This window comes from Myxozyma melibiosi, assembly GCF_037950935.1.
Source record: "Myxozyma melibiosi strain Phaff 52-87 chromosome Unknown BZA70scaffold_7, whole genome shotgun sequence".
Taxonomy (NCBI): Eukaryota; Fungi; Ascomycota; class Lipomycetes; order Lipomycetales; family Lipomycetaceae; genus Myxozyma; species Myxozyma melibiosi.
Window position 1 is genome coordinate 459444 of NW_027042921.1, and position 26473 is coordinate 485916.

Here is a 26473-nt window from a genome sequence, read left to right on the forward strand (position 1 = left end):
TTAGACATTAGGAAAAGTGGGGACGAGGCGGGGAAAGCGTCGTTTGGTGTCTCGTATGTACCGCATGGGTTTATGCAGGATATAGATTTAGATGTACTGATGGAAGATAGATAGGAGGAGGAGGAGGAGGAGGAGGGGGAGGTGGTGATCATGCGCCTTCGTAGACGGCCTTTTCGTTGAGCGTTCTGAGCGGCTTGTGGTTATTCGGATTGACAAGCGGACGATTAAACTCATCATCGTTATCCGCCAACGTCTCGATCTCCCACTCCGATGTCGGCGTCTCGACCACGGGCGTCGCGTTTCCTGGCGTATAGTACTCGCCCGAGGCCGCCCAGTCGCCGGGGGTATACTCCTTTGTAAGCCTAGCTTTGGGAACGGGCAGGACGCCGAGCTCGATGTAGTCGTATGCCCAGCGGGAGGGTTTGTCGGACTGGACCTTGGGCAGGTACGAGCGCGCGACGAGGAGGAAGACGGAGATGGAGAGCAAGGCGCCGCCGATGAGGTCGACAAAGTAGTGGTGGGTGAGGTACATTGTCGACCACCAGATCCAGAGGATGTAGCCGAGCAGGACGGGCGTGAGGCGCGGGAAGACGTAGGACATGAAGAGCACTTCGATGACGGCGCAGCCGGAGTGCAGGGACGGGAAGGCGCCAAAGACCATGGGCGAGGCGGTGAAGGAGGAGGTGTAGAGGTCGAGGCCGATGATTTGGTCGACGCGCGCAAGGCCGCCGGGAGAGCCCTTGACGTCGTAGGTTGCGGGGACGAGGCCGTAGAGGTTTTCGTACCAAGGTGGCGAGCAGGGGAAGATGAGCTGGATCGAGACGCCGATGAGGTTCATGTATCCGAACGAGCGCGCAAAGACGGGGAGGGTTCCGGGGGCGGCAAAGAGGAATATGATGCCGGAGCAGACGAAGGGGGCGCCAAAGTGGATGAGACCGTAGGGAATCCAGGCGAGGATGTCGAGGAACGGTTTTTGCTGGGCGGCGAGGATGTTGCTGAGATTGCCGCCGTAGATGATTGTCTCGAGAGAGGGCAGGACGCGGACCCAGATAGGAGGACGCCAGGAGGCAGGGATGAAGCGGCAGGAGAAAAAGAGAAAGAGCCAGGTGCCGATGGGGAGGAAGGGGAAGAAGAACTGGGAGGTGATGGGGATAAGAAGGAGGAGGGAGAAGCCGATAGCGATGAAGAGTCTGAAGAGAGGGCCGGGTTCTGCGGCGATGAAGAGGACGAAGAGGATGATGCAAAAGTCTAGGAGATATTGCAGGTCTGTGGCGACGTACTCATGGGCCTGGACGCGCTTGAGGGTCTTTTTGATGTCCCATGAGGTTTCTAGGCGGGCGAGGGTGGAGGAGGGGGTTACGTCAGAGAGGAAGAGTGTTCGAAATTTGCGACGGAGGTAGGTTGTCGGCAGCAGCATTGTAAACAAGATGAAGACAAAGAAGAAGAGGATGAAGAAGAGAAGAAGAGAAGAAGAGAAGACTCGGGTGGGTCTAGAAGGAAGAAAAGTTAGTGGGAAGGTCCGGGGAAGATGATGACGATGACGAGCGCGATAGTGGAGGTTGGTCAGGATAAGGAAGGGCTTACTTAAGGAGGAGTGGTGAAGATACACGCCACGAGGAAGAAGAATTAAAGAGAAGAAGAAAAAGAAGAAGAAGAAGAAGAAGAATAAGAAGAAGAACAAGAACGAGAAGAAAAACAACAAGAAGAACAAACAACAGAGAAGAAGAGATAGGCGGATTGAATTGGATAAGAAACCGGCACCGGATGGCAGTTGCGGCGCGGCGAGAGCGGAATTGGGCGAGGGTTGCATAACCGTTGATAGAAGAGTGTGTTTATGCCCCAACAGCACCAACACATTTAGACTAATGCCGGTAGCCGGACTCTCGGGAGCCGATCCTGCATCCAACTGCTTCAACACCGATTCTCGGCACCGGCGCGAGATCTGCTGAATGAGACAAAATTGCGGTTTCTGTGCAGATTCAGCTTCTTAATTGTGCTTCTTCGTGCTTCTCAGCTACACTAGAAGTACCATCTTACATAATCTCTTACTAACAGGGATAGGGTGGGCGAGATAGGCCTCGGCGCCGCGCCGCAACATCGCGCGATGCTCATCATTCGCGGCCCTTCTTCCTCCTCCTTTATTCCCTCCTCCTCCTCAGTAAACACCCCACACAGCAATGACCGGCCACTCAACGCTGCCACCTCCTGTCGAACACGTCGTCTCCGAGCCGCTGCTCGACGAGAAGGCCGCGCTGCAGGCCGCCGACCGGCTCGATCTGCCGATGCCGGACTACGCCGTCGACGAAATCACGCTGACGCACGACGCTCAGTCTGCGCCTGCTTTACCACAGCCTACTTCTACGCCAGACTCCAAACAGCAGAAGCAACTACAGCAGCAACAGCTACAGCAGCAGCAGCAACAACAACAGCAGCAGCAGTCCTACTACGCAGACTCCACCCCGGCACCGCCCCCCCGCAGAATGTCAACCTACGCCAAAAACCAAACCATGTCCCTGCAACGCCGTCTCGCGCTCGCGAACCTCCCTCCAATCACACCAGTCACAACCCGCTCCAAAGAGCGCGCGGCCGAGTCGGCGGCCATCGAAATGGCGCAGACGCCGACGCCGTCTTCATCTTCTTCGTCTTCCGCGGAGCAGGCAGCCGCACAAGACCAGGGCATTCCTAAAGTCGACATCGACCTCGACACAAACACAGACTACATCGCGCTCTCGTCCACACTCGAACTGCTGCACTCGCAGCGCGAGACCGCGACCGAAGACATCCAGACCCTGCGGCGGCTGAAAGAGACCGCGCTCGACGATCCAGAAGCCTTCATCGAGAAACTGAAAGAGAGCGGCAAAGTCGAGGGCGCGCCGGCAATGCAGAGCGTAGTCCGCGCGCCGATCGTGCGGTGGAACAAGTACGGGATCTCGAACGAGCTGCTGGAGAAAGAGGTCGAGAAGGGCGTCGTCGAACGCGACGCAAGGTTCGGCAGCGCTAGAGTGTTTGGCGATCCGGCTGGACAACGGAAAGCCAGCGTCTAGCGACCTGAGCAATCAAAAACCTGAAAATGAACTATGAACAAGGGGGAAAATATTTACAGATGATCTTAAAACCGGACGATGTTGTCATGATTGTATATTGAATTGATCGCGTTTGTGTGTGGACGAGTATATGAAAAGTCGTCGTAGCCTGTCTTATTCTTTATCTATTCCCTATCTCACTTTCTTTTTTTCTTTTCTCTCTCTTCTTGTATATATCAAAATACATTGGATTTATGAGCAGAAACATGTCTACGTAACTACAAATGTGACTACAGGGCAAAGGGCGCTTGTATCGGCTGATATATATTTCTATGGTACATATATTTGTCTCTTCAGATTATGATCCCTGAACCACCTGCACCTTATTCTTCTTCTGTATAGCGCGTAATAAATAGTCAGTAAGCATCCTCTATCACTCAAACAGCAGCAAACATCAGCACACAGCAGCAAAGCAAAAATACGCACCTGCCAGCTCCGCATATCCTCCTCAGTCTTGCGATACTCCTCCACCAACTGCTTCAACACAGCCTCGACCCCGCTCGCATTCGTCTCCAGCGCAGGGATAACGTCCGCGACAGTGCGCTCGACGAGCACGCCGCCAATCATGCGGAAGCACTTGCGGTCTGCCGGAAGAGGTTTCAGCGTGTCGAGCACGAGCTTGTGCTCGTCCGTCTCGCTCTCGAGCTCGCCGATCTTTTGCGCGAGTTGCTGCAGTGTGGATTTGTAGTTGTTGTACTGGGCCTGCAGGTCTGTAGAAGTGAGAATTGCATTAGTTTGAGCCTGCTGGACCGCGTTCATCAATGACGATAGGTCGAGATATCAAGACCGCAAAGTAGTCCATGTCAATTCTTACCAGCCTGCTTTTTGTTCTGCGCAGCCGATTGCGCACCGCTACTGCTTCCTGCCTGTGCTTCCGACATCTCTTCTGTATAAATCCGGATTCAACAAAGTCCACAAACAGCCGATCTATCGATCAATCCTATTCTCCAGAACAAGTCCACTTCTTTCTCTCTGCCCTTCTTCAGCTTTGGTTTCCACGAGTGGCGCATGTAAGTGGCGCAGGAAACGTGGCGCGGCTGGGATTAATACTGTTGCCTGATGCTGATGCCTTCGGTCTTTGCTCGCTTTATCGTCGCTGGTTTTGATTCTCTTTCCGGTTCTTTTTGCGACTGAAAACTGGGTGTGGTTATAAGTCTGGAGTATGCTGTTGCTGTTGGTTTTAAGAAGTGAGCTGTTTCGGTACTTACGTCGTGGTTTAGCAATAGTCAACCTCTTTCATCATGCATCCCAACCTCAGCGACCCCAACTACATCGGTACCCACTCCCCCCCTTCTTCCCTCTATAACAATAACAAACAAACACTAACTCTTCTCTAGACTGCACAGACATCATCGCCGCGCTGAGCAACTGCCACCAAGAGCTCAACTTCATGGAACGCCAGTTCGGCTGCAACAACATCCAAGAAAGCATGAACAAATGCCTGCACGAAGCGCGCATGCTGCAGCGCAAACAAAACAACGCCAAGGCCCGCAACGATAACTCGCTCTCTCAACGGATCAAGAACGTCAAACCGGAAGATGCCTTCGGGGCCGAGCGGGGCCGCGAGATTAGAGAGGAGTACGCGCGTCAGTATAGGTTGAAGCGCGAGAGGGATGTTAGCTTTACTATTAACCGTTAGAGATCGTTGTGATCTTTCTCCCTCCCTGTCTTGCAGCAGTATTCGCAAAAAGACGCCTTTATGATTCCTTGTCTAGGGTCATTATGTACATACACACTTTTCCATAAATCTCTGGAACCAAATGAATAACAATCTCACACTCTCCACCAATGCAATTTCACAAATCCCAAAACAAATCAAACGCACTACTCTCTCTTTTCTTGCAGTTTCTTGCAGTTACTTCTTATGAAACATATGTCGCCGCCGCGACCCGTTCTTCCGCGTCGACAGATTCTCCGGCGTGGGATCGTACTTTGGCTTCCATATCCACGACTGTCCTACTTCCGCCTTGCCCGCTTCCTCTGCCATCCTGTAAAACTGCGCTGCTAGGAATTTATCCTTCTCACAGCCAAATCCTTCTAGGTAACACCATGCTGTATCTCTTGTCAGTGTCCGCGTCATATAAAAGCTCGAGGAAAAAGAAGAAAACTCACCACACTCAGTCATGGCGTCCGCGTCGCCGAGGTTCGCGGCCGTCTCGTAATACTGCTTCGCAGCTACAGCGTCCTGCTCGACTCCCCAGCCATACCTAAAACAATTCCCGAGCTCAAAGATCGCGAGCGTGAGCTCTCCCTTTGCGCCTCCGACCCCCGCCTTTCGGTTCCGCGCGTGCATCTTCACGTTTGCGCGTTTAGCTGCGTCTTCGATGAATGCAGAGTTCGAGGCCGCCAGGCGGAAGTAGTAGATTGCTTTGTTCAGGTCCGGCGCGAGACCCCAGCCGTGGCGGAGAGCGAGGCCGTAAAGAACCTGTGCGAGCGGGTGGTTTGCGCCTTCTGGGTTGGCGAGCTGGCCGAATAATCGCGTGGACTGCTCGAGCTGGCCGCTTTCGTGGAGGTCGATCGCGGTTTGCAGGTCGGTTTCGGTGGATTCAGAGAAGGGCGTGGCGGCATGCGAAGTCGGAGACACTCCAGATAGACTGCCGTTACCGGCGGTAGAGCTCGAAAGATCAGATGCCGCCGACCCAGAAAAGGAACTCTGCGAAAGTCGAAGACTCTGCATTCCAGCAACGCTCCTATCCACCTCGCTCTCCTTCATCGCAAGCTTCACCGCGCGCGACTCCCACATCATCTCGGTCTCGTACACGGCCGCGTCCGAGTCCTGCTGCTCTTTCGCCTTCAGCCGCGCTTCCAACGCGTCCTCCGCGCTCAGCGCCGGCAGATCCTCGGGCAAGTGCGAGCTGCTCGCGCTCAGATGCCGCTGCTTATCAGACGAGCTGCTCCGGATGCGCATGTGGCGGTGTCCGCTGTTGCTCCGTGCGCGTCCGTAGGGAGCGACTAAGCTTCCGCCAGAGGGAGACGGTGTAGCTTCTTCGCCGCGCGAGTCGGCGGATCCGCTGCGGGAGAGATGGAGTTTGTCCTTGAACGCGGCGCTGAATCGGTTCCGTCGCGAATCGGAGACGCTCGAGGCGCTGCCGACCGAGCCCTGCGATGTGACTGAGTACTGCGAGTCGACAGACAGACGGTAGCTCCGGTCGGGAGCGGCGGTTTGGTAGTCGAGTGCGGAGCTGGGGGAGTGCGCGGTCTGGTAGGAGTCTTCTAGCTCATCGGGAGAGGAGTCGCGAGCGTCTGGCTGGTGCGAGGTCATGACAATGGTAGGCACGTCTGCCCGTGGAGGAACGTCGGCGCCCGGTCTGCTGCGGTTGTATTCGCTGGGCTGGAAGCTGCTGTTTTCGGGAACATATGAGGGCGAGTGTGGGGAGAGAGGCGCGGCGGGCCCGGCAGCGGAGAATCCATCTAGAGAATCGGTGACGCGCACCACCGAGTGGACTTTGAATCCCGCCCCAGGCGAGACAGATCTGCGACGTCTGCTGAACATGACAACTTGCGTGTGAGTCAATTGCAATGGAGAAATGGTGGCCAGTCGAGGGGTGCAGATGAGCGGGTGATGATTATTTATGGCAGAGAAGAGGCTGTAGGGACGCGCGGCTCAGTTGGCTCCTTGTTGAATGACGGGCGACGGCCAGATTCAGGCACGCGTGATTGCGGGGAGAATAGTAGATCTAAACACAGACAACGCGAGCAGAAGAGTAGAAGAGGTTTAGAAGTAAAGGAAGAGGAAGCTGAAGGGGGGAAGAAGAGGCTCAGAGGACGTTTACGGCTTCGTTTCTGAGTTTCCCGATTCGGTTTTAATCAACAAAAAATAGAAAAATCAGAAAAATGCGAGTTAAGAGAATTAAAAAAAACCTGAAAGCCTCAGACGGCTCACAGTGAGCGCTTCCGACTCGAAAGAGCTCTCTTCCCGTCCTGATCATATCATATCTCAGCCCAAGATGAACAACCTCACCAGACTGAGCAGGTTCACGATCTGTCGGAGTTGGAGCCGGGGTCTCCCGCGGTCGTTTGCAACGACCTCGTTCTTGCGCAATGCTCCGCCCACCGGCTCACCCAGCAGCACTGCCTCCGCGCCCTCGCCGGCAACGCCTCCGCCGCCAAAACGATACAAGCGAATAGTCTACGTCGAAGAAGAAGACACGCGGCCTGAGATAATCCAAAAGATCTCGCGCGTGATTAACCTGGTGAAGAACACGTACTATGGCTACGCACACAGGAACCCGTTCTTGTTCTACGGGCTGCCGTTCATGACGTTCATGGTCCTCGCCTCGTTCTATCTGACTGAGTTCACCGAGATCCGATACAAGGCCTACGATAGAGCGCGCACTCTGGTGCGTTACTTATTCTACTGCGATATGACGACTGATAACTTACAAACAGTACTAGACGCCGGAATCCGAACTCATACCGAGTACAAAACAGGCTCGTAAGCCTTTAAGTCAAGAGACTAGAGAGGAATACTACGTAAGTTATTTTACTCTCCTCACACTATTAGCTACAGGTACTAATCGACTGGATTCTAGGAACGGCAAATGAAGCTGCTAAATACTAATGACGCAAAGACCGATTATGACATGAAACGCATCGAACGACGGGCAGAGGAGCCTCCGGTAAGATGGTAGTGCCTAGCCTTACACAACTACTATCACTAGTCAATCTTGTACAAATCTCAAATCATTAATACTAAAACATCAAACTTTTGTACATCTCCTCTATCGCTTCTTATACAAGCAAGGCTTAAGCAACGGCGCTCCGTTCGCCGTCCCCTCATCCTCATCCTCCGACTCTTCGATAAACTTGAGCTTCTTCCTCTTATTCGAAGATCCCTCCTCGCCCTCGGCGATCGCCCGCGCTTCTTTCCGCTCTGACAGCGGCCGGAAGAAATCGAACCGGATAAACATCTGGTTCGAGGCGTCGGTCTCGGTGTGCACGAATCCGTGCGCTTTGATCGCGTTGACAAAGTCTGTGCCTTCTGCGTCTGAGAAGCGAGATTTGATTTCAGAAATCCAGAGTTGTCCTCTGCAGAAGTGGCGTTAGTATAGATAGAGTAAATGAAGAAGAAAAAACTGCGCTGACCTTGGTTTCAGAATGCGATTGGCTTCTTTGATAAAGTCGAGGAAGTTTGTACCCATAAGTGCTGTAAATGTCTGTTAGAGTCGTGCCATACAAACTGATAAACGAACAGGGAAAGATGAAACGTACACAGACAAAAGACAACGATATGCACACTATCGTCAGGCAACGGCACATGCTTAACATCCGCGACCGTCACTCTCTCGTTCGTCTTTGCCAAATCAAAGCTATGCACCACAATCTTCGGGCCAAAGCGGCCACCTTTCCTGCCAGCCTGCTTCGAGTACTTTGTAGACACCTGTCTCGAAAGCTCGGCATCGCCACAGCCCATGTCGGCGATATACGTGGTCCCGTCTTTGTCCTTCGGAAGACCCTTGGGCGGCGGCATCCTGCTCTTTGAAAGTTCCTTGATTCTCGCAACGTAGCTGTCGACAGGGTTCTCAGGCCACGACTGGACTTGCTGGCGAAACCCTTCGTGGTACTCCTGGTACAGCTCCGGTTGTTTTTTAATCAGCTTCGTGGCTTCGTCTGAGGACGTCGTGTACAGTTTCTCGTTGATCCAGCGGAAGCGCGAGCCAGCTAGCTTGTCCTTCATTTTCTGCTGCAGCGGGGTTAGCTTGACTTGTGGTGCTGCGGCAGGCTTGGGAAGCTGCTGTGGTTCTTTGACGGCTGGCTTTGCGGGTTCGTCTTTTGTCTTCTTGTTGTCGGTTGGTTTGGTCTTGAGCGGTGCTGAGACTGCTTCTTCGGTCTTTTGCTTTGGTTCTTGATCTTCCTCATCTTGATCAACGACAGCTTGTCGTTTCCGCTTGTTGGTCTTCTCTTTCTCCTCCTCCCCACTCTTCTCCTCCACCTTCTCCTTCTCCACCTTCACTTTCCTCGCCTTGATCTCCCCCTCCCCACCCATTCTCTCCCCATTCACACCAAACTGCTCCATAAACATCTTCTGCAACTCCTCACTCGACACCTTCTTCGTCTCATCCTCCAACCTCGTAAACTTATCCCCCACCGCATGCGTCTGCGTCTTGCGAATCTTCTTCTTGTTCTTCTTGTGGATATTAGCCGACACCGCCTCGTTCGACGCAGCCGACTCTACCGTCTTGATCGGCGCGGATATCAACCATCCGTCAATGTCAAAGAGAGACATTGTTGAAATCTTCAAAATGCGTGGTCGTGGGGAGTTGCGGGGGTTCTTTTGTGAACGTTCACTGCTCGTGGACTAAAAAAATTCGAGAGTTTTGGATGCGGTTGGGAGTTTGGAGGGTTTACTTTTACTTTTATCGTCCAGGAACTCGTATCTCCGCCGCTGCATTCATTTTTCAGAAATACACAGCATTTAAATACACACACCTCTATTCTCTCTTCTTAAGAACACAACATAATCCACTCTACCACCCTCCCCAACACCGCAGAAACATGAACCGCAGACCGGTGGAGCAGCAAATAAGGTTTAAATTCACGTGACCAAGCTATCTACACAAACGAGGCCGGGTAAACCGATGAGATTAGGGCAGAAACCGACGACGGCGGCGGCGGGCGACGAGCGAGCTTCTTATTATTATCTTGCGCTCTTTGACAATCCCCGACCTGCTGCTGTTCCGCGCGTATCGCCTGTTTGAACATATAACAACAACAATCTGAAAAGAGAGAGACAAGGATGCAGAACATGCAGAACTCGATGCCAAAGCCGATGCCGAGTGCGTCGCTCGGACGGGGAGGAAGTAGGGCGGACGACAACTCATCGTCGAGGTCTGGCTCGACTTCGCCATCATCGAGAAACTTCGAGTTTATCTCGCGCCCACAGTTTAAGCAGCAGACTTTTGATGAAATTTACGGAGTGCCTGAGAACTTCTTGGAGATTGAGGTGGGTTCTTTGTTTTGCTTGTTGTGTTTTGCGAAGAGGGCCGAGTCCGGAGTCGTGGGCTTGGCTCTGTTTCTGGGGGAGATTAGTCGCTGACATCTGTTTTTTCTTTGTCAGGTCCGCAATCCAGAGACTCATGGTAAGTTGCAGTGGTTACTTGAAGTATGATGATTAAGTACAATGCGGTAGCTAACTTTGTCAATAGTTGGATACGGTCGTGGCATGTACACCGACTACGAGATTGTCTGCCGAGTACGTCGTTCCTCCCTTTCCCCATCTCCTTCGCTCTTCATTCTTCGTGCTTCCAAAACTAGTCAAGAGCTAACACTCTACTCTCTCTTCTAGACAAACATCCCCGCGTTCAAGCTAAAATACTCAGTCGTCAGAAGACGATACAGCGATTTCGAATACTTCAGAGACATCCTCGAGCGCGAGTCCTCGCGCGTGACTATCCCGCCTTTGCCAGGCAAGGTGTTCACCAACCGATTTTCCGACGAGGTCATTGAAGCCAGACGTGAGGGTCTCGAGCGTTTTCTACAAGTGTATGTATTAGAAGAGAGCTGTTGCGTGTGAGACTAAGCTAACAGATCCACAAACAGAGTTGCTGGCCATCCACTGTTGCAAACTGGCTCGAAGGTGCTGTGCGGGTTCATCCAAGATCCGCAGTGGGATCGGGTAAGTTACCGTTCATCTCTACTATCCTACCGGCGCAGTCCAGCCACTAACAGACATTCATCGTACAGAACCAGTGGCTGTAAACCCCAGTCCCGACGAGAAAGAAAGAGAGGACAAAAGACCTAAAAAAAGCCAGACTGAATCGATGATTACAAGCGCAGGTCTCGATTCTCGAAATCGGACACTATCTCCGCTTGCAATGACTTCATACTGAACACCATGAAGTGCAAAGGTCTACAATCATATATATACAAAAAAAAAGAGTCAGAATCGATCCGAACCGGGACAGAACCGAGATTTTCTTTCCACCGTTTTCTTTATTTCCTTGTGCTCGCTCTCTAGGTTCCTAATATCTTTACTGCGCAGCTTCGATGTTTATTTTTGCTCCTCATAATAGTATATCATGTCTCTGGGCTTGAAGAGTACGAGAATGGACAGAGCTGAGGAGCTTTCACCGAGCTTGCAATAGTATTGCACGAATTGCAACGGCCGTGGTGTTCCTCCTCTGCTTCAGCCATGTTTCTCGTTCACTTCTATATTCCTCCTATTTCTTTCCTGTATTACTTTTGTCTCTTCCCATTGTCTCTGTTTTGTTTTGTTCTGTTTTGTCTTAAACCCGAACTCCTTCTTGTTGATTTCTTATTTTATAATTCTTTTGTTGTTTACGTGTATGACGTTTTGTGCATTTGGAGTTGGCAAAGTCTTCTTGTTAATTGTATCCCTTTTCCCTCTATTTCTATTTTTAATTTTCCACCAGTTTGTCTGTAGTTCTTCTTCTCTATATAACTTTTCTATAAAACCATCGCTTCTCTTCTTACTCATAATGTAATTATCTTGTTTCAAATCAACCCCCCCTTTGTAAGCCAGTCTGTACGATTACGATTACCGTTTAAGGTAAAACATTAAAACCTTAAACACCCACACCGACACTGCCACCACCCGCTCCAGACCGAAGATCACTTACTCCGCCTCTTTCTGCCGCCCACTCTCCGAGTCTCTGTCTGTCTGTCTGTTGTGCTTTGTTTTTGGGATTATTATTTAAATGCGGGGCGCGAGTGACGAGAGAATAAAGACGACGACGCCGGAGATCAGAGATACGACTGGACGGTATAGCAGCTATAGCGGCGCTCGGATATCTATGAGCAGCGCGGCGGAGCGATAATTTCTCATCATGGCATTATCTCCCCGGAAAGAAAACGCGGGCGTGAAAGTAGCGGTGCTAGGCGACGCTGGCGTCGGGAAAACTGCTCTGGTGATCCAGGTACGTGTGCGCTTTGTTCTCTTTTGGCTCTGGAGTAGTAGTATCGATGGATTCTGATACTGACACTGCTTCCTGCTCCTAGCTATGCCTAAACCACTTCCTCGAACGCTACGACCCAACAATCGAAGACTCATACCACAAACACATGATCATCAACCACCAGCCCTACTCCCTCGAAGTCCTCGACACCGGCGGTCTCGAAGAATACTCGCCCCTGCGCGAGCAATGGATCCGCGACTGCGAAGCCTTCATCCTCGTCTACGCCGTCACCTCGCGCGCGTCGTTCTCCAAAATCGCACCGTTGCTGGCCGCGATCGAGAGGCAGAAGGGCGAACGCGTGCCCGCGATCGTGGTGGGGAATAAATCGGATAGCGTGGGGGAGAGGCAGGTGTCCTCGGCCGAGGGATCGCAGCTCGCGAAACAGATTGGCTGTGAGTTTTTCGAATCCTCGGCGAGGAACGATATCAACATCACCCGCGCGTTCACCCAGATCCTCAAAATCGCCACACAAACGCGCGCAGCCAAATCTGCCGCCGCGGCCGCAGCAGCAGCGGGTGGATCTGGCACCACCAACAACAACAGCAATGGGAGTAGTATAAATCTCGCGCCGAGAGACCTGTCGAAAGTGGTAGGCGGGTCTGCTGTGAGTGCGGGATCGAAACGGGGCGGCGGGGCTGGCAAGACCGGAAAGTTGAAAAAGAGCAGCGACGAGAAATGCATAGTCATGTGAAAAACTTGAACAGCATCTGTGTATGATAGAAATTCAAAGTCATTAATTATCACATTACAATCATAGTTTTTGGGTAATAATGTTACAACAAAAGATAGTAAAATCAAAACAAAACCCCCAGAGAACACCGTATGCCATACTATCCCGCACTATAAATACACTGAAAAAAGCTCATCCCAGCTTTTCCTCACCAAGCAAAACCTCACCCCAGACACCAAGCACCTCGTCGATCAAGAACCGGTCCCGCAGAACTTGAGCAGCAGTAGGCCGCTTCTTGAAATCGACGCTCAGCAGCCGGAACATGAATTGCGCGAGGTCTCGCCGCCGCGGGTCGCGTAGTAGTCTCTCGATCTTGGGAGGTGGAGGGGGTGGTTGGAGTGGTGGGAGGAGGAGCGATTGTTGTTGTTGCAGTTCGGATTTTATGTGTGCGACGACGGGGTGTTCGTCTGCGTCCTGAGCAGGCGAGGGAGAGGCGGTTCCCTTCCCGCGTCGGATAATCGCTGCTTCAAACTCATCATCGTCGTCTTCGTCGTCGTCGTCAGGTTCATCAAACCTGGTTGCTGTAGCCTTGCTTGTTCCATTCCCCAGCAGTGGATTTCTGTTGTCAATGGCAGGCGATGATAGTTCGTCCTCAACCGCTGCGAAATCAAAAGCTTTTTCAGGCCGCTTTGGCGTCACTTTTGCTGAACCTTTAGCCGGCGACGTTCCAGCACCAGCAGCAGAGTTGCGACCCCTCCGCCGCCGCTTCACGTACTCGCGCATAACCTTCTCCGTACTCGCCGTCGTCCTCCGCCTTCGTAAACTCTGCGACGGCGAAGCCGAACTCTTTGCATTATTCGTCGGTGTCTCGGGCTGCACCACCTCCACCGCCACCACCGACGACGACGACGATGTCGCGGATATAGAAGAGTTAGCAGTAGACGAAGAAGAAGACGGCTCTTGCTTCACCGTACTGCTAGGCGTTGAATATGTTCGTAACAACGGCGTAGGCGGTCGCGCAGGCGGCACCGGAAGCGCCGGGATCGCAGGCGGAGGCGGCGGCGAGTGCGGGAGCGGGAACGCGTGGTCCCATAGCTTCCCCGTGGTTTTGTAACACTCCACGCTCCCGAACCAGCGCTCGATCAGCGCGACGACGTCTTGTCGCGTGCGGCCTCTCACGATCCGTTTCTCGGTGTTAGTCGCCGTGGTTGTTGAGCGACTGGTGCTGCTTGAGCTGAGGAGAAGGTCGTCGCCGACTAGTAGTTCGAGCAGGATAACACCCACGCTCCAGATATCCACCCGCTCATCGAACCCTTCGTCGCCGAGGATCACCTCAGGCGCGCGGTACCCTAGACTCTGGATCTCAAAGTCGTCATGATAAAGCACGAGGTCCTGTTTCGCGACCGCGTTTCCTAAATCAATAATCTTCACCGTCCCCGGCAGCGACGCATGCGCGGGCACGTAGAGAATGTTTTCCGGCTTCAGGTCCGCGTGGATATAGCCGAGCGAGTGTAGCTCGTGCAGACCGGCAAAAAGCTGCGATGCAAGCCGCGCGAGCTCATGGATCCGCTCCGGGCAGGAAAGCAGATCATGTCCGACCCCCGCGTGCTCGCACGCCGGGAGCGCAAGCGGCGTCGCCGAATCCAGCAACTCCATCACAAGACCTGTGCCACCCTCCTGCTCCTCATCCCCAGCGAAGAACGAAAACACGCGGACAAAGTGCTTGGAATTACGCCGCCGCAGGCGGATGAGAAGCGCGTGCTCGTGCCGTGCGATTTGGGCGTTGTCTGGCGCGAGGAGCTTGATGGCGACGTGGGTGGAGGTGTATGTGTCGAGCGCGAGGTACATTTTCGCAAACGCGCCCGAGCCTAGGAGACGCAGTCGTCTGTAGCGGCCTAGTATCAGCGCTTTGGGAGGGAGAGAGGTTAGTTGCTGTACTTGACGAAGCGCGAGGATGAGAACGTACCTGAGCTTTCGTGAGGAGATACCGCTTGTTTCTCAGTTTGCGAGTCAGCAACAGTCTGACTTATTGAGCTATACAGCCGCTCGAGACCACATGTTAACCGCCATGTAGGCCTAAACGAAGCCAGCTGCGACTGATGTACGAGCGCAGGTGATGCCGATGCTGGAGCTGATGCTGTGTAGGTTTCTAGATCTTGTTCCTGCTTAGACATTTCCATCTCACCTGACAGAGGTGAGCTGTGCCGCTTCTTTTTCATTGTGTATGCGAGGGCGAAGAAAACAGAAGTCTAGCGTTGCAGCGAAGCTGATCGAGAGTATACAACAGATATCTGACGACCTTAAAACTTCAAAATGACCACACTGTCTTTTCAAACACACATATTCCCGTCCGTGTATATTTCCACACACTTATATCAGCACTCGCAGTTATCCCCAGCAAGTCACGGGCATCAACAGTCCATCTCAAGCATCTATCCGCATTTGCCTGTTTCTGCCTATTTGTTTTGTTTTCCCGAGACGCGTAGAAATGTCAGCAAGGGTATTGTACACTATTTAGTAATATATTATGTAATATTAACTAAGCGAGTATCGTCTGCTTCTTGTTTTGATATCGACGACAGACATCCAAACATCTCGACCACGTTCTTCTGCTGCTCAACTCCCTGACAATTAGTAAAAAAAAACGCTTCCGTACAGAAACTTTCCGAACAGAGTCCAAAACCGTGGACGGAAAAGGTGGCTTTGGCTGCACGCAGGGCGGCGGCGTCGTGCGGCTCAGAAATCAAACTTCCCACCTCCGTCGCCAAACTGGTGCGGCCAGCAGCAGCAGCAGCAGCGGCAGCAGCAGCCAGAAGAAGCAGGAGTCAAGGAAAGGAAAAGAAGAATTGTCAGTTGTGTGTGCGAGAACTGAGGATATTTTGCTGTTTTTGCTGGATTTGGAAGAGCGAATCTAAGAGGCGAAAGATAATTTGGGTGGAGAAAGAGTGGAGAGTGCGACGGACCTTGCCAAGGGAAGATTTAAGAAAAACGACCGAGTGCAGCGCAACAAGGCGACAACCTCGGAAAACGCGTTTGTTTTCTTCGATACTCTTGAGATTAAGTCAAAGAAGCGCTATTGATACACTCGCTACGCAGGACGTATAGAGCGCAGCAGCAAAACAGCGACGCGGTACAAGGAAAACAGCAACAAAGAGCAACAAGAATGAGCTACGCACCAGTTGGCCAAAGATCGTCGGTCGCGATAGCAGACGACATAGACGACGATAAGGAGCTCGCGCGGTCTGCTGCCTCGTCGCGGTCGACGACGACCGCGCACCGGCGGACGAACTCGATCTCGGTCGGCGGGCAGCAATCGCACGCGGACGAGAGCCTGCCTTCGCTGGCGGGAGGAGAGAATCAGCAGCAGCGGAGGAAGACGATGGAGTCGATTCGGTCGATCGATGACGAGATTGCGTTTGATATCGACGACGCGGATCCGTATTCTGTCAACCCTGCGAGTGTGAGATCGAACGAGCAGTGGACAGGTGGGTTGAAGCCGCGGCTGCCGATGTCGACGAATAGGATATTGATTGGCAAGATTTTTGCGAATGTGGTGTTTATCTTGCTGTGGTATTGTTTCTCGCTTTCTATTTCACTGGTTTGTTTGCCTTGTTTGATACTCTTCTTTATGAATGAGGTTACTGACATCGGGTATAGTACAACAAATGGATGTTCTCAGAGGACTACCTCAACTTCAAATTCCCGCTCTTCGCAACCTCAATGCATATGATCACGCAGACATTATTAGCTGGTCTAGTCCTCTACTTCATCCCGCGGTTCCGACCCCGGCCGGAGGCGAAGATGACCTGGAAGACCTACATGTACGCCTCCTCTCTTGTGTTTGTGCTTGTGCTGTGAATTGGTGGACTGACAAGTCGATAGATTTCGAGTTGGATCGTGTGGTGTCGCGACTGGTGGTGACATTGGGCTTGGAAATATGTCGCTTCGATACATCACTCTTGGATTTTACAGTAAGCCCTTCTTACCTTTTTTTTTTTTTTTTATAAAGAAACGACGCTAATAGTATAATAGCCATGGTAAAATCCTCAAACCTCGTCTTCGTACTATTATTCGCATTCCTAATGCGTCTAGAGCGCCCAACATTCAGACTAATCGGCATCATCACGCTAATGACGATCGGCGTGGTAATGATGGTCGCCTCCGAAACCGAGTTTGTCCTCCTCGGCTTCCTCCTCGCCCTAGCTGCCGCGATGCTCTCCGGCCTGCGCTGGTCACTAACCCAGATCCTCCTAAAATCCAACGCGGCAACATCGAACCCGTTCTCGACAATCTTCTACCTCGCGCCGGTGATGTGCGTCACTTTATTCCTCCTCGCGATCCCGATCGAGGGACTGGGAAATTTCATCACCGCACCCGTCTGGCGCGAGGAATCGTTTATAATGTGGGTCCTCATCCTCGTTGCGCCGGGGGTGATTGCATTCCTCATGACCTCCGCCGAGTTTTTCCTGCTCAACCGCACGAACGTCATCACACTCTCGATCGTCGGCATTTTCAAAGAAGTCCTCACGATCGGCGTGTCCGCGGGTGTGTACGGCGACAGACTCACCGTCGTCAACGTATCCGGCCTCGTACTCACGCTGATCGCCATCGCGCTGTATAACTACTTCCGGATAAAATCCATGCGTGAGAAGATTATATTCCAGCAGCAGCAAGGCGGCGCGGCGGGCGCGAGCGGCGGCGCGAGGATGGAGGGCGGGGCGAGTTATGTGCCGTTGGATGAGGGGAGGAGGGAGAGTGTTGAGGAGGAGGAGGGGGATGAGGTGTTTGAGATGCAGAGGATGTCGCCGCCGCCGAATTACGCGGACGCGATTGGAAGGGAGGAAGGGCGGCGGTGAAGATAGAGTGTTGAATCTTGCTCGCATTTTATCAAAAAGAATGGGTTTTGGATGTGCTGTGTAAATAAAAGCAAGGAGGGTTTTTAAAATGCTCGAGATCTCTACACGATACAGTTATGAAACTACTAACTTCTTATTATCCCATTGCTATAAGCTACAACCCCCCATTCTTTTTTCCAAACATCAGATTTCCAATCACAAGAACCATAATCTCACGAATAGTAAAAGAGTAAAGAAAAAGAAAGGCGAGGTGAAGAAAACTCCGTTATAACCTCAGATCTATCTAAATTCCGAGCGCCGTCAACTCATGTAGAGATATCATGAGAGAGAGGTAGTAGAGACATATATAGAAGAAGAAGGAAAAAGAGAAAAGTGATATGCAAGTACACCAAACATGAAAGACATGGAAAAGCAAAAAAAAGAGAAGGAAGGGTGGGGAGAGAGATAGGAGGAAGAGGAAGAGAGAGCGGGTGTATGCTTTATCCTTGAACGAATATTTTGAGGGAAGACTGTGGTACTTTTTTATCGGTTGGAAGGGCGAGAGACGGTGGGGAGTGCTCTCGGGAGGAGATAAGTGTCGAATCTGAGAAGAGCAAGAGGAGGAGGCAAGGTGAAGCAGGAGCGGTGATGTCACCCACTCCCTACTCCCACGCCCGCATCCTCATAAGAAGAGGGGGCTTAGAAAGCACCACCCGAGTTAACGGCCTCCATCTCAAGCTCATCCAGCGGCGCGTATCTGTACCGCGGCGGCAGATCGTTCCGGCTAAAGAACTCGCCGGGCGCAGGCGCGATAGAGCCCGTGATCCGACGGGAGCCGGCGGAGGAGGAGGCAGAGAGCGGGCCGTGCTGCTGTGCGTTCAGACGGTACTGCACGAACGAGGAGGGCAGCGAGCCGTGGGGGTCCTGCGAGTGCACGCGGGGGGAGTGGTCGGCGGCTGCTGGTGGGGTTAGTGTGGGGACGGAGAAGGAAAGCAGAGGACGGTCGGTCGGGATCGGGATCGAGAAGAAGAAAAAAGGCCAGCGGCTCTAACCGTGCCCGAGCAGGAACAGACGGGAAGGGAAGAAGGAGACGTACCTGGAAATACACGCTTGCCGAGGAACTTGATGAGCGGAGTGCGACGGGCGACGATTGAGGCGCGCATTGTTGATGTGGGGGGCGGTGGTGAGGAAGAGGGAGGAGGAGGAGGAGCAGTCGAGGCGGGAAGATAAAAGGAAGACCCGAGTGACCTGATTAGCTTCCGGGCTGACTGTTAGGTAACGGATTAGTAAGATTGTAGGCACTTGTTTCATTGTAATATGATACGATAGATGCACATTTGAGAATAATAAACAATGCTTTAACAGCTACAATTAACAGTATTCTACTCATCTTTTTATCTACACCTCCACCAACGACCTGCTGCTGCTCATCGCTCGCTGCTCATCAGATCCACCAAAAGTCTTCCTGGGCCTCGAGCGAAAAAAAAATCAGGTGAAAATCTTATGTAATCAACAACGACCAGATTACATAACATATCTCTCAGCAAATGATCCTGCCTTGCTTCACCCAACCCAACTCACCTCCACTTCCGCCGTCACCACCTCACCACCTCACAGCACACAGCACACAGCACACAGACAATGGACCTGCTATCACCAGGCTCCACGCCCTCTCCCCCACCATCAGGGCTGTTGTCGTCCTCGGCAGCAGCTTCCGTCTCCGCCGCCGTATCGTCATACTCCACCGGCGGGGCGGCAGCCTACCCTGCCTCCTCGAAGCGCGACCGGCGCCGCCACAACATGAGCGAGCGGTATAACGCCCTAACAGCCCTCTTTGCCGCGCAAAAAGACGTCATCTACCGTGACTCGCTCGGCGAGCTGCAGGCCACGCTAGGCTCGCTCCACGCGGGCACGGATCCAGTCTTTCTCGAGGCGCTGCACGATATCGAGGAGGCGCGCGACTCGGAACTCGTCACGCTGTATCTCAACCAGGAGTTCTTGCTCGAGCGCGCAGAGAAGGAGTACAGACGAGACGTCGACGCCGCGAATGAAGAGTACGAGGATCTAGCCCGCAGCGTGCGCGAGCATCTGCTTAACCGGCTCGAGATGCAGCGGCGCAAGCTTCGCGAGGACAGAGAACTGCTCGATATCGCAAACGACCACTCGCTCCTGCTCTCGGTCTCGGGCTACAACGGCAGCCAAGCAGGCGGTTCTGGCGGCGCGTCGTCAGGACGAGACACCGGCGACGGCGGCCACAGCTACGGCAGCCAAGGCCCGGACTCACCCGGCGGCGCCTCGTCCTCCGGCGGCGCGATGGGCTCGGTCGGCGAGCGCCGGAAAAACCTGCGCAGACGAGGCGATCTGATTCCGACCTCGGCCGCGGCAGAATCAAGCAGTATGTTGAGCAAGAAGCGGAAACGAAACGGGCAGAGCTCCGGCGGCGGATCCGGGTTCAACGGCGTTGGCGAGCGAGACGAGATTGCGGCGTTTTGGAGCGATCGCGAGGCGTTGCCGTTTGGGCAGCAGGCGCGCGCGGACGCGGCGTCGGGGGGTGGAGAGAGGGGGAGTGGATCGGGAGGGCGGCATCGCGAGAAGGCGTTTGGAGGGTTGGTTGGGTTGAAGAGTGAGGAGGTTGGGGAGGATTTGGCGATTTTGCGCAAGAAGAAGAAGAGGAAGTGATGTAGAAGAGAGGATAATTGATTCATGATATAAAAGGTAATAAAGTAACGCCGAATAAAGACAAGACCCAAAACTCCCTTCGCAGATATGACCCATACACTATATACTAAGACCCATCCAAACTGTCCCAAACACAATAAAAAACAAAATAAAATAGACTAGAAAAAGACTCTATAGCTTGCGGACGACATGGATACCAACATCGGCGTAAGCGACATTATTTTTAGCAGCTTTAAGAAGCCCATCGATGAGATCCTGACCACCGTTCAGATCGAGCATCCAGCGATCTTCATGGGAGATCCACGCCGGACCCCAGTCCTCTAGTTTCAGTCGCTCGGAGGAAGAGTAGAGGACTTCGAGGGAGGGCGAGGAGGAGAGGATGTCGAGTTGATCAGCGTAGGAAGGGACGGTGGCAGGAGGGGAGGCGAAGGCGAGGCAGTCGTCTGTGGAGAGTTTGTTGAGGGCGAGCATGCAGTGCAGGAGCGGATCGAGCAGGGGGACGACGGAGGAGTTGAAGAAGTCGAGGGAGGCGGGGTAGACGAGGATGAAGAGGCCGCCGGGGAGGAGTTCGGTAGAGCGGGAGCGGACGAGGTCGGCGAAGGGGAGGAGGAAGTGGGTGGGGAGGAGGTCGAGGGCGACGACGCAGTGGATCGACGAGGGAGGGACGATGGACTCGAGGACGGTGGGGGCGAAGTAGCAGGAGGCGGAGGAGGCGGAGGAGGCGGAGGAAATTACGGTGGAGGAGGCGGAGGAGGAGGGGGAGAAGACGAGGTCGGGGAGGGCGAGGGAGGAGGAGGAGGAGGAGGAGGAGGGATCAGTTGGGGAGGGAGATCGGGGCGGTCTTGCGAGGACGACGTGGGCGTTGGAGGAGTCGAGACGGGAGGAGATGGATCGCGCGAGATCGGAGACGGCGGGAGAAGGAGAGAAGGAGAGGATGCGGAAGGACTCTTTGAGGAAGTCGACTTTTGGGAGGAGGGAGAGGACGCAGGGCGAGAGCTTTGAGATGGCGGTTGATTCGGAGGAGAGGGAGATGTGGTGAGAGGAGGAGGGGGAGGAGAGGTTTGGGGGGGTGTCGGGGAGGGAGATGTGGAGGGGTTTGCGCATGGTGTATATAATAGTATAGCAGATAGAATATAACAACAATATTGCTACTGCTATAAGATATAAGATATAGGATATAGAAGAATAACAGTGCGAATGAACGAGATCCGGGAATCCAGGGATTAAATGCAGGAAGCAGCGGCGCGGCGCGGCAGCAGATCATTTGACACGGCGCGGCTCGAATTGGTTTCAAACCGGATTTAGCGTGAACTTAATGTTAAGCAGATTAAATTGGTTTTTATTCTTTTTTTCTTTATTTACTGCTACAGCATATCGCCAAAGCCCCGTGAAGCGTCGGCTTTGATGAGTTCGCGCATGCCCTGGGTGTTGTTGTTAGTGATGATAAAGTGAAGGGAGGATATAAGAGATGTACCTCCGGCATTATTGGCTCGTTGTTGGCATCAGCGACATATCTGAACGGCATCTCTGTGCTCTCGCGCCGGCTCCATCGCAGCTCGGGAAAGTCGACGTAGGGAATTTTATCGAGCGGCACTGATGTGGCATGGCGATCAGTGATCTACTCCTCGTCTCTCCGCAAGTCATAGACTACTACTTACATCTCTCTTCGACAACCGTCTTCGTAACGCGGATCGCGGTGTCGGTAGTCATCTGCACCGGCCCCAGCCTTCGCCCCGCAAAGCCGTACCGTCGCAGCTCGGCCGTACGGTCTCGCGGCGGATGGTCGCCTAGGATTCCGCCAAAGACGTACCAGTCGAATCTGTCGCCGTCTTCCGGCACGAGCTCCTGCTCTGCGCCGGGGTCGAGCAGACAGACGCGTCCGGCAGCGGCGGCAGCAGAGACAGCAGGGAGTGCGATGACTTCGTCTGTGGTTGTGGTGACGACGGATTTGTCTGCGAGCTGGGGAGGGAGGGAGGCGTGCAGGTCCGGGTTCATGGAGGTGAGGAAGAAGTGGTCCGCACCCCCGACGTCCTTGGACACGGCGAGGTACTCGAGGAGCACCCACGGAAAGATTCCGTCTTCCATGTGCTCGACGACGTAGTTTGCCATTGCTGTGGATGAGTAGTAGTAGTGAGAGTAGATAGAAGAGGACTGAGTATCAGCCGAGGACGGAAACGAGAAGATTTTCATGATCTGCGGGCGGGTGGTTCGGAACCGGGACTAAGGCTTGAACCGAACCAGCCGGACCTGGGGCAGTGCCCGCGCCAGAGCCAGAGCATCGAGCCGTGTGATGAGAGGAGAAGAGAAGAAGAGAAGAGACTAGAGAAGAGAAGAAGAGAAGAAGAAGATATATAAGAGATATAAGAGATATAAGAGACATAAAAGATATAAGAACAACACACAAAACATCTGCCAGCCTGCAATCTCCTCTTCCGCTCCCTCACCTCTCCGCTCATCTCCTTCAGTCACAGCTCGGCCGACTGCGATTGTGATATCTCCACGTGACTGCCTTCCACCCTCCTTCCATTTCCAGCACTCGGGGCCGACTATGCTCGGTCGGGCTAGTGTTCTCGTGTCTTTGTCTTGTCTTGTCTTGTCATGTGTGTCTAGTGTCTTTATCTTCTACTCTTCTAGGCGAGCTCATCACTATGTTAAGTGATTATATAATCCCTGACTCACCATCACTAAACCTTAACTTATCACTATCCACATCCCATCGACACCAAACTTCAACTCATCCACAATGGACAATACACACAATAAGCACACCGATGAACAACACAATAATGAACAACACCAACTCTCTTTCAAAGGCGCCCTCGACCGCTTCGCAAACACCTCCTCCGACCCTCCACTCCTCCCCCCCTCACCCCTCCCCTCCCCCCGCAAACACTCACAGAAACACACACGCAAACCAATGAAATACGCCCCGCCCGCAACATACTCCCACATCCCCCCCGTCCCCGACATCCTCGCCCCAGACCTCACCTGCATCTTCATCGGCATCAACCCCGGCCTCCGCACCGGCATCGACCAGCACATGTTCGCCCACCCGTCCAACCAATTCTGGAAACTGCTCTTCCGCTCCGGCCTTGTCTCCCGCGCTCTTTCGCCCGCCGACGACCGCGGTCTTCCTGCTCAGTTTGGATTTGGAATTACGAACCTCGTCGACCGCGTTACGCGCTCGGAGGTGGAGCTTAGTCGGGAGGAAATGGTCGCTTCTGTGCCGGCGCTTGAACAACGCGTCAGGCAGCTTAACCCGAAGTTTGTCTGCGTCGTCGGCAAGTCTATCTGGGAGGCTGTCGTCAGGTTCAAGACCGGAAGACCTTTGAAATCTTCAGAGTTTACTTTTGGATGGCAGCATCCTCGTGAATGTGGTTTCTCATTTGCAGACACTACATCTTCTCGTATTACTCCTACATCTTCTCAAATTAAGACTGAATCAGATGACATCGACACTACTCAATTCAAGCATGAATCAGATGACACCGACACAAACTACTCCTCCCCAAGAATCCTCGTCATGCCATCCACATCCGGCCGCGTCATCGACCGCGACGGAACCCGCCTCGCCGTCCTGCGCGACCTGGCAGCCGCCATACATGCCCTCGACTCCAACGACTCTAGCCAAAGAAAAGCATAACGCGCATACAGCATCGGCAAGTACCTACATCATCGTCATGAACGCGCATACCGCACCAGCAATCAACGCAGCCGTGTACGCCGACTCGGCACTCAGACTACTACTGCTGCTGCTGGCAGCCGTGGTCCCGTTCGCAAGCGTGCCGTTGATGTACAAATGCACCGTCCCGTTCTCTGCAGCGACATACGTGCTGCTCTCCGGTACACCCTCCAAATACTCGCTCTCCGTGTTCTCCTCGCACCCGCACTCCTCATACGCCGCACACACGCACGTCGCGTTCACGTCGGTCTGATTTCCGTACGTGACAGTGTGATTGTAAGGATACACGTACCCGCCGTAGAACCACAGGCCGGGATATATGCCCGCCATCGAGACGGCGGGGAAATACAGCGGCGAGATGCCGGACCCGTAGCTTAGTGCGCCGGACCGGTAGGGAACCGTCGCGCCGCCGATGTAGTATTTTCCGCCGGCGATTGAGGCTCGTGTTCCGGAGCCGGAGGAGGTGCGGCCGCCGGTGTTGCTGCTGGAGGAGGAGGAGGAGGAGGAGGAGGAGGAGGAGGCTGGGGGTGTTAGTATAGAACTGTAATCAGAGTATTAAATAGTAATTGACATACATCCGCCTTTCCCTTCACTGCTTCCACTTTCACCACCTCCACTTTCACCACCTTCACCTTCACCTTCACCGCTTCCACCTTTCCCTCCACTACCTCTCCCGCCCACGCTTATTCTCTTCCACAGCGTAGGCTGCCGCACCGGCGAAGCAGAGCATGCAGAAAACACCAGCGCGAGCGCGACTAATAGTAGAACAGTCCTGCAATTCAACCTCATATCCACAAATAACTTGTACGCTATACAACCATACAACCACTCTGTGAGTACTGTAGTTATATAGCAAAGACGTACACGTACAGCAGTGCTCTTGCACGTACTTCCGGCTGGGGTCCACGTACATTGACTTTTCATCGGGCGATGACAAGTCAGCCGTGTGCGGCTGGGTTCGCTTCTGGTCTTGGTCTGCTTCTTAGTTCTCTATATCGAGTTTCTAGCATATAAGAGGATGATTGTTCGCAGATAAAGGCTGGAGAGTTATATTGTTGTTTGGAGGTGGGCGTTGTTGAGCGGGGATGGTCGTTCGGTTGATTAGAGGGCATATTTGGTTGACTGGAGTTGTATTTGGTTGACTGGAGCTGTATCTGGTCAATTGACTAGAAAGTTGTATTTATACAAAACAGACTCTTTGCACTAACTACACGCAATCAACACAACACCGTCATCAAACAACATAAAAAAATCATCCCCCAACCACTCTCTCCCATCACCCCACCTAATGCTTCCGGCTCCGCGCCTGCCCCTTCGCGCTCTCACTCCCCGACGCCGACGACGACGAGGCGCCGGCAGCACTCTCGCCCGAAGATGAGGAGGATGATTTACCTGCAAGGTAGCTGGCCATGTCGAAGTTCATTGGGTTCGTGAGCGTCGGGGGGACCGACTTTGATTGCTGTTCTTGGAGTTCTTTGAGTTGTTCTGGGTCTGTGTGTGTGATTGTGTTAGCTTGCGCTTTTTTCTTCCTCTTTCTTTCTTTTCTTGAAAGAACAGGGCTTCTTTAGAAGTCTTTCTCTTCAAAATAATTGCTTAAAAAGAAAAGAGAGGGGGAGTAAGAATCACATACCCATATTCTCCATCATCTTGGGAAGCACAAACACCATGACGAGTGTGAACAAACTGATAATCAACATCGGATTCTTAAACAACTTCAACACATTGAAACCCTCCCGAACCTACATCAATCCCATTAGCACCCACACCATCCAACTTCTAATCCCAGCAGATCTTAGTAAAAGAACCAAAACTCACCTGATAATACACAGCCTTGCCCACCGGCTTCAACTCAACAGGATACGGCTGCCGCGCCCCAGTCACAGTCCAATCATTCCCCGGATGCGTCAAAAACACCTCGACCTCGTTCTCCCCCACATCGACCCTAAGCACGGGAAAAATATGCTCGATGCAATTCACCCGCAACTGGTAACTCCCCTCCGACACATTCACAAACGCAAACCCGCTCAACTGCTCCGCGTCGGAGGAGGATGCCGACACCGGGGCGGATTGCAGGAAGGTCTTGTGGTATGCGGTCGATGAGCGGAGCGTGATTTCAATCGAGGGCGCGTATGAGAGCTTGGGAAGAATCTGCGACGAGGAGGAGGGGGGAGTCGGGTCGAGGAATCCGCGGACGGTGTATGCGGAGACTGTCTGCGCTGCCGCAGCAGCAAGAAGGATCAGAGATTGCAAATGCATTCTTTTGTGCTGTATATCTTTCAATCAGCTCTTATCGACGTTGTCTTGACCGCGATGCGTTTGCGAATCTATAAAACAAGACGATGTAAGTTAAAGCAGAGAGGCGCGCTCGAGGCAAAATAGCGGCGGCGAGCAGACATTTAAACCTTATCTTCAGATGCGACTAAAATTTGCCCATCCGCCATCTTTCAACTTCAACAGCAACAGCAACGGCAGATAGAATGGGGTCAAAGAATAAACGCAAGAAAGCACGAAAAGAAGAAGAACAACTAGAATCCACAAAGCGGATCAAGCAGCAGCAGCAGCAGCAGCAAGAATCATCCGCTTCAACCTATGAGATCATCCCCAAACAC

The 26473-nt window shown here is 53.1% G+C and overlaps 17 protein-coding genes across 17 annotated transcripts; 8 read left to right on the forward strand and 9 right to left on the reverse strand.

Annotated features, from left to right (window-relative positions):
- Positions 1-148: 148 nt before the first annotated feature.
- On the reverse strand, positions 149-1417 carry BZA70DRAFT_239347 (uncharacterized protein; the record flags this gene model as incomplete). The annotated part of the gene is made up of 1 exon (XM_064910473.1): positions 149-1417. One exon carries the CDS (start codon positions 1415-1417, stop codon positions 149-151), a length of 1269 nt encoding a protein of 422 aa, XP_064767806.1.
- A 500-nt stretch (positions 1418-1917) lies between these two features.
- BZA70DRAFT_184403 (uncharacterized protein) lies at positions 1918-3241 on the forward strand. Its single transcript, XM_064909969.1, has one exon. It carries the CDS (start codon positions 2178-2180, stop codon positions 3042-3044), a length of 867 nt encoding a protein of 288 aa, XP_064767807.1. The 5' UTR covers positions 1918-2177; the 3' UTR covers positions 3045-3241.
- A 140-nt stretch (positions 3242-3381) lies between these two features.
- BZA70DRAFT_290092 (Prefoldin beta-like protein) lies at positions 3382-3964 on the reverse strand (the record flags this gene model as incomplete). Its single annotated transcript, XM_064914181.1, has 3 exons — positions 3382-3417; positions 3510-3793; positions 3898-3964. 3 exons carry the CDS (start codon positions 3962-3964, stop codon positions 3382-3384), a joined length of 387 nt encoding a protein of 128 aa, XP_064767808.1.
- Positions 3965-4324: 360 nt separating this feature from the next.
- Positions 4325-4722, forward strand: BZA70DRAFT_290093 (uncharacterized protein; the record flags this gene model as incomplete). The annotated part of the gene is made up of 2 exons (XM_064914182.1): positions 4325-4358; positions 4421-4722. The coding sequence occupies 2 exons, from the start codon at positions 4325-4327 to the stop codon at positions 4720-4722; spliced, it is 336 nt and encodes a 111-aa protein (XP_064767809.1).
- A 17-nt stretch (positions 4723-4739) lies between these two features.
- BZA70DRAFT_184354 (uncharacterized protein) lies at positions 4740-6952 on the reverse strand. The gene is made up of 2 exons (XM_064909968.1): positions 5196-6952; positions 4740-5135 (listed from the first exon to the last, which is right to left on the reverse strand). Exons 1-2 carry the CDS (start codon positions 6574-6576, stop codon positions 4939-4941), a joined length of 1578 nt encoding a protein of 525 aa, XP_064767810.1. The 5' UTR covers positions 6577-6952; the 3' UTR covers positions 4740-4938.
- Position 6953: 1 nt separating this feature from the next.
- Positions 6954-7920, forward strand: BZA70DRAFT_184334 (cytochrome c oxidase assembly protein COX16-domain-containing protein). Its single transcript, XM_064909967.1, has 3 exons — positions 6954-7423; positions 7479-7556; positions 7616-7920. Exons 1-3 carry the CDS (start codon positions 7031-7033, stop codon positions 7712-7714), a joined length of 570 nt encoding a protein of 189 aa, XP_064767811.1. The 5' UTR covers positions 6954-7030; the 3' UTR covers positions 7715-7920.
- On the reverse strand, positions 7805-9309 carry BZA70DRAFT_290096 (methyltransferase-domain-containing protein; the record flags this gene model as incomplete). The annotated part of the gene is made up of 3 exons (XM_064914183.1): positions 7805-8111; positions 8169-8229; positions 8295-9309. 3 exons carry the CDS (start codon positions 9307-9309, stop codon positions 7805-7807), a joined length of 1383 nt encoding a protein of 460 aa, XP_064767812.1.
- Positions 9310-9697: 388 nt separating this feature from the next.
- BZA70DRAFT_184457 (Phox homologous domain-containing protein) lies at positions 9698-10998 on the forward strand. The gene is made up of 6 exons (XM_064909970.1): positions 9698-10026; positions 10141-10162; positions 10229-10275; positions 10369-10565; positions 10623-10698; positions 10767-10998. Exons 1-6 carry the CDS (start codon positions 9820-9822, stop codon positions 10779-10781), a joined length of 564 nt encoding a protein of 187 aa, XP_064767813.1. The 5' UTR covers positions 9698-9819; the 3' UTR covers positions 10782-10998.
- A 590-nt stretch (positions 10999-11588) lies between these two features.
- On the forward strand, positions 11589-12775 carry BZA70DRAFT_184459 (ras-like GTPase Ras2). Its single transcript, XM_064909971.1, has 2 exons — positions 11589-11959; positions 12042-12775. Exons 1-2 carry the CDS (start codon positions 11870-11872, stop codon positions 12687-12689), a joined length of 738 nt encoding a protein of 245 aa, XP_064767814.1. The 5' UTR covers positions 11589-11869; the 3' UTR covers positions 12690-12775.
- Positions 12776-13919: 1144 nt separating this feature from the next.
- BZA70DRAFT_229070 (kinase-like domain-containing protein) lies at positions 13920-14573 on the reverse strand (the record flags this gene model as incomplete). The annotated part of the gene is made up of 1 exon (XM_064910234.1): positions 13920-14573. A coding segment is annotated over one exon (654 nt), but the record flags the coding sequence as incomplete, so codon positions are not given.
- Positions 14574-15454: 881 nt separating this feature from the next.
- On the forward strand, positions 15455-17632 carry BZA70DRAFT_295922 (triose-phosphate transporter family-domain-containing protein). The gene is made up of 4 exons (XM_064914505.1): positions 15455-16266; positions 16326-16489; positions 16551-16639; positions 16701-17632. The coding sequence occupies exons 1-4, from the start codon at positions 15832-15834 to the stop codon at positions 17522-17524; spliced, it is 1512 nt and encodes a 503-aa protein (XP_064767816.1). The 5' UTR covers positions 15455-15831; the 3' UTR covers positions 17525-17632.
- A 570-nt stretch (positions 17633-18202) lies between these two features.
- BZA70DRAFT_290101 (uncharacterized protein) lies at positions 18203-18666 on the reverse strand (the record flags this gene model as incomplete). The annotated part of the gene is made up of 2 exons (XM_064914184.1): positions 18203-18459; positions 18600-18666. The coding sequence occupies 2 exons, from the start codon at positions 18664-18666 to the stop codon at positions 18203-18205; spliced, it is 324 nt and encodes a 107-aa protein (XP_064767817.1).
- A 199-nt stretch (positions 18667-18865) lies between these two features.
- On the forward strand, positions 18866-20228 carry BZA70DRAFT_279999 (Sds3-like protein). Its single transcript, XM_064912872.1, has one exon. It carries the CDS (start codon positions 19145-19147, stop codon positions 20180-20182), a length of 1038 nt encoding a protein of 345 aa, XP_064767818.1. The 5' UTR covers positions 18866-19144; the 3' UTR covers positions 20183-20228.
- Positions 20229-20353: 125 nt separating this feature from the next.
- Positions 20354-21286, reverse strand: BZA70DRAFT_267991 (uncharacterized protein; the record flags this gene model as incomplete). Its single annotated transcript, XM_064911134.1, has 1 exon — positions 20354-21286. The coding sequence occupies one exon, from the start codon at positions 21284-21286 to the stop codon at positions 20354-20356; it is 933 nt and encodes a 310-aa protein (XP_064767819.1).
- A 143-nt stretch (positions 21287-21429) lies between these two features.
- Positions 21430-22577, reverse strand: BZA70DRAFT_280004 (SAM-dependent RNA methyltransferase). The gene is made up of 3 exons (XM_064912873.1): positions 21841-22577; positions 21657-21775; positions 21430-21603 (listed from the first exon to the last, which is right to left on the reverse strand). Exons 1-3 carry the CDS (start codon positions 22370-22372, stop codon positions 21547-21549), a joined length of 708 nt encoding a protein of 235 aa, XP_064767820.1. The 5' UTR covers positions 22373-22577; the 3' UTR covers positions 21430-21546.
- Positions 22553-23837, forward strand: BZA70DRAFT_184659 (uracil-DNA glycosylase-like protein). The gene has a single exon (XM_064909972.1). It carries the CDS (start codon positions 22926-22928, stop codon positions 23823-23825), a length of 900 nt encoding a protein of 299 aa, XP_064767821.1. The 5' UTR covers positions 22553-22925; the 3' UTR covers positions 23826-23837.
- Positions 23838-24968: 1131 nt separating this feature from the next.
- BZA70DRAFT_184683 (uncharacterized protein) lies at positions 24969-26257 on the reverse strand. Its single transcript, XM_064909973.1, has 3 exons — positions 25680-26257; positions 25495-25603; positions 24969-25355 (listed from the first exon to the last, which is right to left on the reverse strand). Exons 1-3 carry the CDS (start codon positions 26118-26120, stop codon positions 25150-25152), a joined length of 756 nt encoding a protein of 251 aa, XP_064767822.1. The 5' UTR covers positions 26121-26257; the 3' UTR covers positions 24969-25149.
- Between the last annotated feature and the right edge of the window lie 216 nt (positions 26258-26473).

What these genes read in the sequence shown, in the direction of transcription:
- BZA70DRAFT_184403 (XM_064909969.1), top strand. Translation starts at nt 2,178, where the DNA reads ATGACCGGCCACTCAACGCTGCCACCTCCTGTCGAACACGTCGTCTCC.
- BZA70DRAFT_184354 (XM_064909968.1), bottom strand. Translation starts at nt 6,576, where the DNA reads ATGTTCAGCAGACGTCGCAGATCTGTCTCGCCTGGGGCGGGATTCAAA. An exon ending in GGACGCCATGACTGAGTGTG is followed by an intron (nt 5,136 to 5,195) that starts GTGAGTTTTCTT and finishes CAAGAGATACAG; the next exon opens with CATGGTGTTACCTAGAAGGA.
- BZA70DRAFT_184334 (XM_064909967.1), top strand. Translation starts at nt 7,031, where the DNA reads ATGAACAACCTCACCAGACTGAGCAGGTTCACGATCTGTCGGAGTTGG. An exon ending in ACGATAGAGCGCGCACTCTG is followed by an intron (nt 7,424 to 7,478) that starts GTGCGTTACTTA and finishes AAACAGTACTAG; the next exon opens with ACGCCGGAATCCGAACTCAT. An exon ending in AGACTAGAGAGGAATACTAC is followed by an intron (nt 7,557 to 7,615) that starts GTAAGTTATTTT and finishes ACTGGATTCTAG; the next exon opens with GAACGGCAAATGAAGCTGCT.
- BZA70DRAFT_184457 (XM_064909970.1), top strand. Translation starts at nt 9,820, where the DNA reads ATGCAGAACATGCAGAACTCGATGCCAAAGCCGATGCCGAGTGCGTCG. An exon ending in AGAACTTCTTGGAGATTGAG is followed by an intron (nt 10,027 to 10,140) that starts GTGGGTTCTTTG and finishes TTTCTTTGTCAG; the next exon opens with GTCCGCAATCCAGAGACTCA. An exon ending in CTCGAGCGTTTTCTACAAGT is followed by an intron (nt 10,566 to 10,622) that starts GTATGTATTAGA and finishes ATCCACAAACAG; the next exon opens with AGTTGCTGGCCATCCACTGT.
- BZA70DRAFT_184459 (XM_064909971.1), top strand. Translation starts at nt 11,870, where the DNA reads ATGGCATTATCTCCCCGGAAAGAAAACGCGGGCGTGAAAGTAGCGGTG. An exon ending in AAACTGCTCTGGTGATCCAG is followed by an intron (nt 11,960 to 12,041) that starts GTACGTGTGCGC and finishes TCCTGCTCCTAG; the next exon opens with CTATGCCTAAACCACTTCCT.
- BZA70DRAFT_295922 (XM_064914505.1), top strand. Translation starts at nt 15,832, where the DNA reads ATGAGCTACGCACCAGTTGGCCAAAGATCGTCGGTCGCGATAGCAGAC. An exon ending in ATGACCTGGAAGACCTACAT is followed by an intron (nt 16,490 to 16,550) that starts GTACGCCTCCTC and finishes ACAAGTCGATAG; the next exon opens with ATTTCGAGTTGGATCGTGTG. An exon ending in CATCACTCTTGGATTTTACA is followed by an intron (nt 16,640 to 16,700) that starts GTAAGCCCTTCT and finishes ATAGTATAATAG; the next exon opens with CCATGGTAAAATCCTCAAAC.
- BZA70DRAFT_279999 (XM_064912872.1), top strand. Translation starts at nt 19,145, where the DNA reads ATGGACCTGCTATCACCAGGCTCCACGCCCTCTCCCCCACCATCAGGG.
- BZA70DRAFT_280004 (XM_064912873.1), bottom strand. Translation starts at nt 22,372, where the DNA reads ATGAAAATCTTCTCGTTTCCGTCCTCGGCTGATACTCAGTCCTCTTCT. An exon ending in GACGGTTGTCGAAGAGAGAT is followed by an intron (nt 21,776 to 21,840) that starts GTAAGTAGTAGT and finishes ATGCCACATCAG; the next exon opens with TGCCGCTCGATAAAATTCCC. An exon ending in ACGAGCCAATAATGCCGGAG is followed by an intron (nt 21,604 to 21,656) that starts GTACATCTCTTA and finishes AACAACACCCAG; the next exon opens with GGCATGCGCGAACTCATCAA.
- BZA70DRAFT_184659 (XM_064909972.1), top strand. Translation starts at nt 22,926, where the DNA reads ATGGACAATACACACAATAAGCACACCGATGAACAACACAATAATGAA.
- BZA70DRAFT_184683 (XM_064909973.1), bottom strand. Translation starts at nt 26,120, where the DNA reads ATGCATTTGCAATCTCTGATCCTTCTTGCTGCTGCGGCAGCGCAGACA. An exon ending in GCAAGGCTGTGTATTATCAG is followed by an intron (nt 25,604 to 25,679) that starts GTGAGTTTTGGT and finishes GGATTGATGTAG; the next exon opens with GTTCGGGAGGGTTTCAATGT. An exon ending in CAAGATGATGGAGAATATGG is followed by an intron (nt 25,356 to 25,494) that starts GTATGTGATTCT and finishes TCACACACACAG; the next exon opens with ACCCAGAACAACTCAAAGAA.